The sequence below is a fragment of the Limulus polyphemus genome, unplaced genomic scaffold (assembly GCF_000517525.1).
Source record: "Limulus polyphemus unplaced genomic scaffold, Limulus_polyphemus-2.1.2 Scaffold6691, whole genome shotgun sequence".
In the NCBI taxonomy this organism is placed as follows: domain Eukaryota; kingdom Metazoa; phylum Arthropoda; class Merostomata; order Xiphosura; family Limulidae; genus Limulus; species Limulus polyphemus.
The window spans coordinates 28031-43128 of NW_013672301.1; the positions used below are offsets into that span (position 1 = coordinate 28031).

The 15098-nt window shown below is 29.8% G+C and overlaps 1 protein-coding gene across 1 annotated transcript in view; it reads left to right on the top strand.

Annotated features, from left to right (window-relative positions):
- The window catches only part of LOC106473974 (protein archease-like), a 41725-nt gene extending 26995 nt beyond the window's left edge, over positions 1–14730 (top strand). The window contains exons 6-11 of the mRNA XM_013934663.2: positions 95–126; positions 2935–3013; positions 3763–3845; positions 8477–8529; positions 11294–11330; positions 14471–14730. Of these exons, the coding sequence (XP_013790117.1) occupies positions 2947–3013; positions 3763–3845; positions 8477–8529; positions 11294–11330; positions 14471–14560 (330 nt within the window). The 5' untranslated portion in view covers positions 95–126; positions 2935–2946 and the 3' untranslated portion in view covers positions 14561–14730. The remainder of the gene's footprint in view (positions 1–94; positions 127–2934; positions 3014–3762; positions 3846–8476; positions 8530–11293; positions 11331–14470) is intronic.
- The last annotated feature ends 368 nt before the right edge of the window (positions 14731–15098 follow it).

The window sequence follows — 15098 nt, forward strand, 5'->3', positions numbered from 1 at the left end:
TATATATATATATATATATATATATATAACAGAACCTGTTTCTACACAGTATAGTTTCTTATTATACAAATTTTTCCATAACAAAAAATTTCAGGGGGAGATGACTTAACAGAAACATTTGAACAGGTAAGGTGTTGTATCTATGAAAATGGATATATGTAATTTTATTTTTTCTTAATTATCAAAGCATGTACATAACATTTACTGATGTTTCATTGAACATCAATTTAACTTTAATGTTGATTAAATGAAGCACAATATCGAAAATAATGGTTGATCATGTGTAAATAATACTTTTTTGTTCTTATTTTCTTAACTGGGACTCTGCATTTTTGCTTATGTTTGGTAAAGTTGATCCATTGAATAACAAAATGATAATGGTTAAAAACTTACTGTATTTAACTCGTATGATCAGACCTAAAATTGGTAATAAAACAAATGTTCCAAGATGCAGAAAGGTTAAGATGTAAATTATTAGCAAATTTAAGCTCATGACACATCTACCCTGTTATAAAAGCTTGAATTTTTATGTAACATATTGTACAGTTAGTGAACAACGACAGTTTACAGGAAAGTGAGAGCCCCCTGCAGTGTTGAAAATTGGCTTTTGGCTAAACTAAATAATTAGTCACTACTATTATTTATTGAAAACCTGACTAAAGAGTTACACTGTGAGAAAAAAACATTATTTTCAATATCATAATATTCATTGTACAGAGGTCATGTGAGAGGTTTATTGGTATAATATGTGTATAGTTAATTTTGTTATCTGTATTTCTATCCATGTTTTATAATTGGCCACCATAAGCCTATAGTGTCATCTTTAGTAAAACTGAAATTAGCTTATAATCAGAATATTATTCATAGCATGAGCTATTTTCCCAATATTTATTATTTGCACATTACTTAAAGGTAATGAATTCCATACAATCATATGAAAACTGTGGCATTGCTTGATTGCAAGAAACGTGTCGTGTTACAGGCACATACTTAGTACGGCTATATACCTGTCACCACATATTAATTATCTAGCAGTATTTGGTGCTCTGTAAACTTTGCATATTTAATGATTTTGTTTCAAATCAAAATTAATGGTTTGTCTTATTTATTGTTGAAATATAACTTAGTGATGGTATATTAATGATAAAGTAAATGTATATCTATTAATATTATTGGACCATACAATAATAATAATTTAGTGATAGTATATTTATGAGAAAGCAGCCGTATGTCTATTAATGTTATAGGACCATACAATAATTATTAAGCATATTTAATATCATATAGATGCTCTAAGTTGTTACTTATAAATTCCCAGTTCATGAAAATGAACTGGTTCCTTTTAGGTGTTGTGTGATCAACAGGTAATTCATATTTTTATAATTTCTTATGTGCTTAGCACCAGACCATGAATAGTTTGGTACTTTTATGTTTAACAATCAAAGGTTTATCCTGAATTGAGCAATAAAAGTGACTATTCACATAATCTGTTATGGCTGTGCTTATCTTTTAATAGGGGATAAAATGATCAATAGATGGTCTCTCCACACATGAAAAGTGGTGAGGCCATTAAAGTGTACATCATATTGGAGACTAATCAATGCCAATTCAAGATTTCCATTGACGAGCTATCTGTTGCATTTGTGTGTAATCCTTGTTGGTTTGCCTTAAGGTATAATGTCTTAATATAAAAAGACTGTTTGTTCTATCTTTCTTTTTTTTTTCCATGTTCTGGTTGATAGACCTTTATAATAAACCCCATAGCTACCCCCCTCCCTTTCATGTGAACTTAGATCTGGTATCTACAGTTGCATATGCTTTGAGAGGATGATAATGTGATGCCTTCATAGCTATTGTATGAAAATTGGCTTTGTGCAGATTAACTTCTCTTGTATCACTCCTCTCTGTGCAGAGGGACTCAGCTAACTAATATTAACTTCCGATCAAAGCAACCTGGTAATGAGTATAGCTAATTAGATGTATTTTTATAACACTTTTACTTATGAGATTAGAATGCATTGTTTCATCAGTTGGTACCCTTGCTATTAACAGTATTTTTGGCCATAAACCCAATAATATCTCTCAAGATTCAGCTAGCTTAGGAGATTTAAGTTAGCCCTAATAATTGGAGACATGTGTGCTAATGTTGGCTTTGGATCATTGATTCAACAACATAAATTGCATATCCTTATTGTATGATTGAGTGATTCATTGTAGAGGCAACGTATGGTCGCCCTTATATGTATAGGATACACAAGTACCACCAAAATAATGCATGTAGACAGGGGAAGGGTTTGGAAATTCATTAAGTTTGGTACAAGCTAGTGGAAATAATATTTGCAGCTATTGTAGCAGAGATAGTGGTGTGATTTCTAATTTATTTTATGGGCAAACAAACTTTGTACTATTATCATAAAACCATACCACAAAAATCATGTAATTGGTGTTAAACTTAACTGATAGAAGTCAATAATTATTATTCAATTTTTAAATTATGTTACCAGGTATCAACAAATTTTAGCTATAAACGTAGCATTTTATATATTTTTTGACAACACAGCTAAGCCTTTAATTATTATGTTAAAATACAGAATAGCAACAAATTTTTTGGTTTGAGGTTTGTTCCAAGTATTACTTGTGAAAAAATACATAACTTAAAAAGAGAGGTTTTTCTTAATTTCAGTGCATAATTATAGAGAATGGCATTATGGAATACATTATGATTTCTACGTAACCAATGTATTTTTAAATCAGTTCGTTTAACTACAATAATCTGGTAAGAGGACAATGGTTTTCTTTCAAATATATAGAAAAATACTATTGTGTTAATCAACTGAGCAAGACCTATTATTTGTACCATTAAGCAATAAAAAATTGTAGCTATTGTGGTAATCACATGTATTACTTTTCTTTTCACTGTACTGAACTTTTTAGGCAGCAGTAGGCATGTTTGGTTACATGACTGAAATTGACAAGGTTGATATCCTCATGACCAAAGACATTGAAGCAGAATGTGAGTTATTCACAGCAATATCAAATTTTAACCATCTTAAATATTTTCTTAAAAATACTGGAGTTATCCTTGTAATAAGTTATGAAAATGTCTGTGTATTTATTATTCTTTTTGGTTCAAAAGTTACTGTGCTTCACCATAATTTACAAATTGTTTTATTGAAAATTACTTGAGTTTGTTCACCATGGTTTAAGCATAGTAAAGAGTACATAAATCTGAAACAGAACTTAAGCTTGAACAAATGAATAGCAGTGATGTAGTACTCTTTGGGATACTAGTGTTTCTTGCAGGATTTTGTAACTCGGAAATTTTAATTGCAGACTATACAAAAATTGGTTGTGTGTAATATTCAGTATATAATGTCAAGCAGTTTTGATTTCATAACTTTAAAATAATAGTGATCTTTCTACGAAGCAATTTTGTCTGTATTTTTTCACAACAGAATGTGAAAAATGTATACAAAAGTGAAACTTTGATGTTTTTAAGGTACAGACATTTTTTCAAACACACATATTACATTACAAGATAAAGAAAACATTTTGCTACTGGTTTAAAAAGATAAATAAACTAGTATAGTTTTGTGTTAAAAGTGACTTTTAAAGAATCCAATATTACAATAGGTAGCAATGTATCCACCCTCTGACTGTAAGACACATTTCATGTGTGTGTGTATTGTATTTTTGTTTCTCAATCAACCTCCGTTATATATGTTTATTTAATTTGATAAACTATCTTTTTCACTCCAATAGCTGAAGACATGCTAGGCTTGCTATATGTTTTCTTGGATGAATTCCTGTTTGTCTTCAGTGCAGAACCTTTTTTCATTGCAAGGGTGGGTTAATATGCATTTTTATTGTGTCTTCATAAAAAATCTATAAGTGTTTATATCTGGATTTTCTTCCTTTTATTTTTTAACATTTAAATCTTATAAGTAATATGTTTAGTACTGTATTTGACAGTTGTATTTCAAGAATTTTTTATGACTCAAATTAACCCTTTTGCAAGTGATAGGACAAAGTGCACATCACAGCCTTTTACAGTTACATTCAAAATTTAATTGATCTACTTTATCAGTGTATATGAATAAACTTGGCATCAGAAAATAGTTAATAAATCAAATTGTAATATTATATAAGTTTTGAGTACTTAATTTTATAAGGAAATGTTTAAAAAATCCTCTATCTCCCCTACTATGAGAATTGTGACATTTGCTTTTTGTCTCCTTTCTTCTCTAATTTATTTACCACCCCTCCAAGAACTACAGAATTTAATTTAACTTTTAATTTTATAAGAAAATATTTTGAAATTCTCAATCTCCCCTATTATGAGAATTTTGAAATTAGTTCTCTAGGTTTTTCCCTATTTTCAAGTTTATTTACCGCACATCTGGGAAGTACAGAATTTAATGTTAATTACTTATCATAATATAAATATTACTCATGCAAAGCATAATTATTATAGCCTTCAATCTTTTTTGTTTATGTAACCATAAATTAGAAAATCAAACTCTTCTTGCCATGCCCACCTGTCCCATCCTCTATATTACAAATTGCTAATAGCTCTCTTTGATGTTTTATATTATATTATTTATAACCAATAGGAAGCTAAAGTATTAATCTATCAAATGATGTATTACATTAAGTTGTTTCCTGTACAGCGGAGCATTGTCTATTTGTCATACAATTTCAAATTCATTTTCATGGGAATCACATTTGCAAGCTTAGAAGAATTTGTAAAAACTCTTATCGGAGGCTTAGAAAGCCAAAAAAATGATAATAGTTATAGGACATTGTTTTCTTTTTGTATGTTATTATTCCGTGTTCTTAGGTGCAGTATATAATTAGTAGTAGGACCATTACTTTAAAAAAGTAGGCTTAAGTTTCATCAATAGTCAATAGCAAAAAACAAAAAAAAGAAGACTCAGGAAAGTACTTTATTTTTTGTTTTTCTTGTGTATTTCTTAATTTTTATAATAAAAGTAACTTAAGTGTAAAAATTAGAAACTTGTTAGGTTAGATAATGGACAAAAAATCTTCAAGGTCTGCTTGTGAGCAGCTCGTGCAATGCGTAATTTGAGACAGTAACATGAACTGCAAGTTTGCAATATAATTTACAATTTGTGTGATGGGATTATTAGTTATACATAATTCAAAGGGCAATAAAACAATAAAATTAAGATGTACTGTAACAGCTTTAAATTTTTAGGATTAACAATTGTGGTTTCCTGTTGCAATTTACAGTCATTCTAGAAATAAGAAAGGGTAATTTAGATTTATTTTTTAATCTTTTATGGTGGTTACAGGTTGATCAAGTTGACTGACCCTGTATCGAGTTATGGTAGAGAAAATAACAGATAAAATATAAAGTTTTTCTGACAGAAGTTTTATATTTATTTAGGTGGTTTTAGAGATTACACAAATGAAATTTGAAAATTTTCAGATGAAGAAAAATATCTTTAATCTTAACATCAAAATCACTTTGCACTCAAGGCAGTAAATATAATAATAAACATAAGAATTATGCATGTCATGTTCGTAGAAGTAGTAATAACAAGTATTCCAGGTTTCTGATATTATAATAGCAATCAGTAACAAGTATTCCAGGTTTCTAATATTATAATAGCAATCAGTGTGCATTTAAATGTCTGCAATATATCAGCTTTTAGAACAAGCAGTACTCCTGTTATGTTTATATTAATGTCATGAAAACATTAATCTACTGGTGTTCTTATATTTTATGAATTATTTGCACCATAGGTGTAATTTTTTTATTTTGTAAAATTTTCAGTACCATTATTATGAAATTAAATTTACCAGTCACAAATATTAACAAAATGGGTAGCAACCACCTATATTTATCTTGCATGCACTGCAGAGGTGGATACAGAGAGGGATCCAGCCCCTCTTGTTTGAGAAATTTTAAGAAAAAATAGCAAACTGACCTAGAAAAACCCAACTGTACCCTCTTTTGAGCCAGAACCTCTCATCCTTTTCTAAAAAGCCTGCACTATACTACTTATATGTAAAAATAAAATGGATTTACATAAACTTCAATAATCGGCAACTTTTTGGAATAATAGTCCTAGAAGCGGGAAAATAATGTAGTATAAATTCTTGCAAAATAAAAATCTGGATATTTATTTACCTGTAATCTGGCTTCAGTGATTAGAATCTGGATTTTATGTGACAGTACTTGAGACAGGGCACTACACACAGAGCTCTAAGTGTGTGTGGGTACTGACTTTATCCCTGTCAAGTAGCAGTAGATGGCAGTAGCACACAGTTAGTGGAAAAACTTGGGTTAAACACTGCAGAATTAGAATGTAAAGTTTACTCTGAAACTACCTCAGAGTGAATGATTTTTGTTCAGCTTGATCACCCCAAGACTGTTTCACAGTAACCACTAAGGAGGTTAACAACAAGTAATATGCATGTTAAATATACAGCAGTTAAGTAAATTATATTTAAATGATTTTGAAGCCTTACAACATTAACAGTTCTTGTCTCCACATCTAGTTGTGCTCTATCTGACAACTGTGCAATGATGCAGTACAGTTTCCATTATATAAGACTCCATTGTTAAGTTTACACATGCACAGCACACCATCCCTCCCTACATTTTTCCACAAACCCTCTAGTGTACACTCATTCTTGGTTGTGTTGCATGCTATTTCCTTTGACATTTAGACAGCGTTTGCCACTTTTGTGTTCATGGATTCTCACCTGCTACAAGATGCAACATTTTGCTTACTGTGTTGCAGGTCTTTGTGTGGATGGTCCTAGTACCCCAAGTTGATACATATTCCTTATTTTTCAAACACATTTAAGTACAAAGGATATTCTCCATTTTGTTAATTCTTAATTCCCTATCTGAACACATCTTTATGATGTGAGTGTATGAATATTTTGCATAAAAAAGGGCTCTCCCATAACCTTACCAAAAGTGATAACTTTTCAGTGGCATCACACGAATAACAAAATGTAGTTTGGATGCATGCTGTTCTACTGCAAATTTATATCTGCTGTTGTTGGTATGTGACTTGCTGATTTGTATATTCAAAGTAGTTTGATATAATGCATTCAACTCTCTGTAGTTCCATTTTACAAAATGTTTAGAGGCAAGACACATACATATATATTATAGCTTTGATATTGTTATGATAACAGAAGTCACGTGATGCTGCTGGCACTGGTAGCATGCATGACGAGGTTCTCGAATGATCGGGGATGTCCGAGTGTGTTTGAGATGCCCTCTTCGTTAGAATATAAGCCTGGCAGAGAAAGCCAGTGGAGATGAATGAAGAGAGAGCAGTAGTCGGTTTGAGTTCCGTGTAAGTTATGATTGTGTTAGTTTCGAGCTAGTGAGCCATAAAGTGTGTGTTTTGCACTTGTCGAGAGCAAAGTTATCGTATATTAGTTAGCGTATATTATAAAAGTTGTTACGTTTAAAGTGACGAGAAATGTACTGATTGTGGAACTTCTGTGAACTAAAAGTTTGTATGGAGGAAGAATAAACTGGTTTAATCAAGAAAGGACTTGTATCGCTGTAGATCCTCTTGAAGAATTTCTACCGGAAACAAACAAACAAGCAGATACGTAACAATATTAATATTTCATTAGCTTTAACATCAGCTACCTTTTCATGTCCTGTTACTGTCCGTGTTTCATATGTTCAAGCAGAAAAAAAGCTTGAAAAACACTAATCTGAAAAAAAAATTTAATAAATAATCTGTCATTTTGTATTTTGAAGATTTTTTTCTTTTAATTAAGATAATATTACTACAAGAGTTAACTGTAATAAAAGTCATTGTGTAATAGGGTAATTCTAAGATTTATTGTTAATATTTGTTTTATGTCTAAAATTCTCACAACTTTATTCTTTGTTCAAGATTGATTATAATGATGTCCAATATTGAAAGTTATTAAAAACTGTTTGTGTTACAGTAACAAAATTTCCTCAGAAAAACATTAAGAATCATGTGTTAGTTGAAAAATTTTGAACATGGTAAATGGTTTTTCAAAAACAGACAAAGAAGGTGCTTAATAAGCTTTCCACCAAATAACAAACCAAGCCTATCCATAAATAAACTTTCTGTAACCACCATCTACTTTGGAAAGTGTTTATTAATTCTCCCAGTATCCTAAACTAAACAATTTATCCAACTCACTAATCTTATATTGTTTGGAGAGAGAGAGAAAAATATAAATGCAGTGCTAGCTTGTGAGAAAAGTGATTTAGCTTAGCAGTATAATATGGTTTCAAACATACTGTATTACATCCTTACTTTTGTGAATAAAACTTATGATTATTAATACTCTTTTGGGAAAATTTTGTTTTCGTAACACAAATAGTTTTAAGTTCTAACCACTTTAAGCATGATGTGTTCCATATAATCACTTTCTATATTAAACAATTCAAGTTAAATATGTCAAACATACAGTAATCTAAACCTTCTTATTCCAGAAAGTAAAGATTTTATCTTTTGACAAAGAAAACTTCAAGATTAAAGCCAGGGGGTAAGTATCAAATTTTGGGTATTTACTGTATAATAGATGTACTGTTATATATAATATAGTCCAGTTAGAAAGTTGAAAACTTTAGATTGCATTAAATCATTAGATGTGTGCACTTTCTGTTATTCATATTTCATTCTGACATAACCTAATAATATATAGACCTTTCAAAAGAGATTTATATTTGGCCTAAATATACAAACTAAGCCAAAAATACAAATTAACCTTTATAAAAGTAATTATAATTCACCAAATTATTAATGGAGTTGAACCAATTAAAAATTATTTGCAACAGTTTAATCATAATCTTTCAATGAAATTAACTGTAATAAATTTCAAGTGATAATTACAAATCACAGAAATATAATAGTTGTCCATTATTTTATTTAGACACACTTTTTATGAATACCTGAAAACTGACTGTTTCTTGTACAGTTCACATGTTTGCAATAGTGAAAATTAAAGAGTTTAAACTAATGGGTTTTGCCTGAATTAAATAATACTTTTCAAAACACATTAGTGATATATCTGATGAAGCATATTTATTCTGCATTTACAGTTAATGTTATTGTAATTGATATTATAAAAACTACCAGCTTTACTTCATATTAACTATTGTACATGCTTCTGTCAGAATCACCAGTTAGTATTTTAGGGACTACAGTTTTATTTTAAATCACAAAATTAGATTTTATCTAATGGATGGAATTTCATTAGTCTTGTGAAGATAATCAGTAACAGTTAATATTTATTTTCATATTTAATACTATAAGGATCCAACAATAACAGTAGTTAACCTAACTCTTTATGAATCATAATTTGCATTTTATATTAGCCAGTAGATTATGTTTGATGAATCACTAAAACTTGGCTTATTCTTATATGTACTCCTGTTTTTGTTTATTCATATATGTTAAATATTTAATGGATGAACAATAATTAAAAAAATATTTTTTCTTGCACCTGTACATCAATGTCAGTTCTTTCATTGCAACAGACTTGTGTACATTTTAAAATAAAACATATTTACTGATGAGCTAACAAAAACTTGTACCAGGGTCAATAGCATTCTGTAATTTTGAGCCATATCAATTTTCATAACTTTGTTTTATGAGTTTTAAAGTAAAGAATGTCATTCAGTTTACTAGGATAATTAGTCTGTCTGGTGATATTTATCCATACATGTACTTTTAAGTTCTTTTAAAAAGAGTTTTTAGCTATTTATCTTTCCAACTACATCTAGCACTTACACTTTATTTACTCTGCTATTTGTATATTTTAAACCACTGTAAAGGCCATAACAATTTATACAAGATATAGCTATTCTAACAGAAAGTTATGCCTTCTGTAGTTGCTGTATGGTTCTTCTTTATCAATTTTAAAGAAATTGTACAGCCCTCCTGTAGCAAAGTAATTAGAATGCTACAGTGTACATATAACATTTCTGTAGCAATTCTATATATATTTTTTTAATATTAAATATCTATATAGTGCCATACAGATAACTTAAAGCCCTTTTAGAAGCAATGTTCAGTACATTATTACAATATTTAAACAGGCATTTGTCACCCATACACTTCATAGTAATGCTAATAAGTCAGTCCTAAACTCATAATATTGTACAGCCATGTATTTTAAGCTTTGATATAAGTATACAGATTTCATTGGTACTACTTTTTCATAATTTGGTAGAATATTATCTATTCCAGTTATTCTTGTTATGTCCAACTAAACATGAGTTTGCTGCTAATTGGTGCTGCATGTCTATTGAGGATAATCACATCTTTATAAGGATAATGTTTCATGTCTCATACTGCACTTGAAACTACTTCCAGTGTTGTTGAGCAGATTCAGTCTGAAAGCTCAACACTACAATTTTCATTGTAACAAGTTTCTACAAGGGATGTTTACATCAGTTTTAGACCACAAATGTTGACAATCTTTCCACAGAGTTTTCACTGTTGGTTTAAATTGTTTCCAAGACTACTTTTAAGTAGAGTAAAGGCACAATAGTCCACTGGAATTGCATCAAAAGACTTGAAAAGTATGTGATTAGATGAGATGACTTTGAGTCCAGGTTAGTCAGCCATCTTTCTTTTAAAAACAAACACTGATTCAAAAGTGTATCTGGAAGCTTGTGAGCCTTTACCAACTTTGAAGTTTTGTTTATTATTGTATTAAGGAGCTTTGTTTCAGTGATATTTTCTATTAGATGGTTTACTCTTGTAACCACAGCTTTCACTTTGAAAATGGGGTGATTGCTTTAAATTGGATTGGGGTAAGTAATTTGGGAGGCTGTTGTTGTTCTAAAATCTCTGCTGTGCAAGTTTTTCTACTTTCGTGGAAAATATTAAAGGCTCTCTTACCCCCTTTATTTGAAATATTGTGTTCTTTGGATCACAAATTTAGTTCTTTGGATAGCTTTAATCTCTGGTGACATGGATCATTCAGACAAAGTGCAATTAATCATTTGTATTTATGTAAGTTTACAAATAAATACTCAATATTTTTTATTAAATAGTTTATTTGTGTAGTAAAATTTAATATTGTGGTTAAGTGTGATAGAACTTATAGTTTTTAAAGCATATCTAGAATTTATAGAAATGTTTCAGTATAACAGCAAGAACTGTTATAATTCTCAAGACTCAGTTATTTATACAAACAAAATTCACTGGATTGCTTCATTTTTTTTTGTAAATCATTTTGCACAAATATTTGTACACCTATGTTATTACATATTTTCACTTATGCTTTTTTTTATCTTTAGATATGGAGAGATATTTGATATTGGTAAACATCCTCAGGTAAGCAGTTGCCCTCCCCCACTTTTTTATGTGGGATATGATACATATATAAAACAATTAAATCAGACTACTTTACTGGTATGAAATAAATCCACTGAAACATAATCTTGAAACTGTGTATTTATAAGTCAGACTACTTTACTGGTATGAAATAAATCCACTGGAACGTAATCTTGAAACTGCGTATTTATAAGTCAGACTACTAGACTGGTATGAAATAGACCCACTGAAACGTAATCTTGAAACTGCATATTTATAAGCATTGTTTGCCTGTGAGTAGCATGCTGATTTGGTCTCCACTGCTGGATATTTTATGAAATATAAAAATTGGATGTATTGATCCCTGGTGGGGTACTATAACAAAAGCTTGCTAAAAAAAGGTCAAAAAGTATTATCCAAATTGATAGTTTCATCAATGTAACAAAAGTTTTACAACAAAACCTTAAGAAAGTGATAAAGCAACAAAATTCACAATTTGATATTGCCAAAAGCTTTCCAAAATTTTGTATTATGATCAACAAGGTGTGTATCACATTGTTCTCCCACATCATCACAAAGTTTTACTTTGTACAAAACCTAAACTTGTATTTTTATTTCAGCAGGCTGGGTTCTTACTTTCACTACAGCAAACCTCATATTTCCCTTTGCTTCAATAATACATATTTTTATTTTAATTGTATAAAAATACATTTTTTATTTTATTGTCTCAATAAGAAGTTTGATTTGGACTTTGCTTTCAGGGAACTGATCTTGTAGTCTTCTTTAACAATGTACTCATTTTTATGCATCCAAAATTTTAGTTCTTCTAATGCAGGCTTATTCTTTTTTTTTTAATACAGAAAGCCATATTTTCATTTTCCCTAAAAAAAAACGCACATTTTCACTTTCCCCTAAAATCTTGCCATGCTTTTACTTCTTTGTAGTAGATCACATTTTTACTTTCACAACAAATCATAACATAGGTGGCAGGACTGCAGAAGAATAATATCTAAAATTTCTTTAAATTTGCCTAATTTATCATGGTTATCAAGCTTCATGTACATTCCTACATTAGGTCCAATTCATGTTATTCCTATATCCCAGGTACTTACTTCCACATTTTTACTTTCTCCTGAACATACCACATTTAGACTTTCTAGAGAAGTTGCAGATTTTTAGGATGGCAGAACTGATGAAAGAATAATATTTGAAATTTCTATAAACACATCACCCCAATATGCCAAATTTACCTTATTTTATTCATCGTGAAAAACAAAAAAACTTTGCAAGATTACTCAGACTATTTGGCCTGTTTATTTTTTTTTTCAGTTTTGTTTTTAATTTTACACATTCTTTATTATGTATCCAGGTTTACTAATGTTTTTTCACACTTTCTACTCTAAAAGACACCATGCTTTCTTTGTATTGGCTTTATAAACTCTCTTGTGAGTAGTTTTCAAATGTAATTCTAGAGATTGATTTCTTTTATAATGTGGTGTAGCACCATCCTTCTGGTGTTTAAATGCTCTTATTCTGTGAAGCCTACTCTCAGCTAGATTCTTACACTTGTCTGGTGCAAACTATGATCACTGTTGTTTCCAAAGGTATATGATTAAATAAATGTTTGTAACTTTGAGATTTGATGCTTAGGTGAGCCCTTCCAAAACATTGATATTATTGTTTTGAAACCATACAAAGGGTTCTTGCTTTATTTCAGATAGCATTATTCTCACAGAATAACACATTGACCCGCTGACCAAAAAATGTCTCCTGGAGCATGTTATTGTGACATTTCTTGATATCTATGAGTATTAGACATATATAGAGTTCTGTCTGCAGAATAAATTATGACTCACACTATAACAACCCAACACCGTCCTTCACATTTGACAAAACACAATCATCATACAGTTGTTTAACTGCCTGCCTCCAGACCTACATGCTGCCATCATATAATACATTCTAAACATATATATAGATACTTTTAGCAGGATATTACATACCATACAATATAAAACCTCAGTTTTATTGTTCTTAACATTTCTTGCAACAAATCACAATCCTATTATCCATATAAAATGCTAAATTTATTTTCCCTGTTACAAATTATGTATTTAATGTCTATTGAGTTTTGAGTCCATTTTACTTCACCATATAGTAACTCAAATTAATTGAGAGTACTATATGATGAAGTAATATGGACTCTCAAAAACCCATAAATATTATATACATTTCACCATTATAAAAGGCCTAACTTCTTTGGTTTGCTGACCTAAGATGTGTTAATGAGCCTTAAATAGGTGAAACTGCAGTCCACAGCAGAGAGCACGGCCAATCAAAGAATGCATTAGGCCTCTATGTCACAGATTGCCTTTTCAATTTTACATCTGGAGAAAGAGAAAAGAAATCTTTAACATATGTATATACAAAGTACATATTTGTTTCCTTACAGGTAATATTTCTTTCTCCAGTTTGTATACTATCTATATGTACTTTATTTTTCCTAAAAAAAAAAGGCATATTTATATCATGTATAATGCCTCAGATAGCTAAAGAATAATGTTTCTGGTTGTTATAGGTGAAGTAAGATATCACAGTAGGATTAATAATAACTGAAATTGTGTCATTCTTAACTGACTCAATATGGAATTTCAGTAACTAATATATAACAGCATTTCAACAACACTGTTATATGCTACTGCAGACAACATTTTTTTGTTCTGAACACTTGTACTTGTTCGTTGTTTTTTTTTTGTTGCTATGGAAGTAACTTTTTCTGTGGAGTTTAAGTTGAGATTTTCCATTAAAAATCTTTAAAAAAATGCTTACTGGTTGGTACATTTTTGTTCAAACTGTATGAAAACACTAAGCAGCTAAAGGCTTAAGATTTTTTTTTGTAAATAACAAGTATAAGAAAGAAGCCAAACAGGAAATAATATTTTGTAGACTTTTTTTTCAGTTTGGAGAGGGGTAGGGTAATAGGTAGGGTTAATATTTAAAATCTGCCTGGTATTAAGTTATTCAATTTTTATAAACTTCAACAGATTTTTTAAACATTGGATATACTGTCTCATTAACATTATTTATTTCATATAATAAGAAATTAGTTTATCATATTAGTTATTTTGTGTTATGATATAACATTGTGTTTTACATTTCAGGGGACTGAAGTAAAAGCAATTACCTACTCCAACATGCAAGTTTATGATAATGAAGGGCAGCATGAACTGTTTGTCATCATTGATATCTAAGGCTACAAAGCAAGCTGTCAGTTTTTTTAGGAAACTAAAATTGCCGTATCTATTTTTTACAGTTCTGTGTAATTATTCATCAATATCATTAAACTTCAATGAAAATATTTATCTAACCTTGCCTATAAACAATTTTGTGTTAAATTCCCATTAAAGATATTTTCAAATTATTATCTCAGTTCAAAACTTTAGAATATATATATATATATATATATATATTAAAATCACAGTCCATTTAAATGCTTTACAAATACTATAACTGCACAGAAGGGTAACATTAGAGTTGTTTACATCAGGCCGTTGTAGAGAATTGCTTTTATTGAAAGAAGTTGCTGTTTTTATATGCAAATAAATTTTAGCATATAGGTTTATAGGATCTGAATCAATTACTGTATGGTTATAGATACATTTTTCTACACCATTCATCTGACTATTCAGTACTTATAAAGATTTTCATCACCAGAAAGTTTAAAAAATAAACAACATTGCTCATTTTGCATTTAAAGTAGAGTTGAGAAAAGTGACAACAGACAAAACT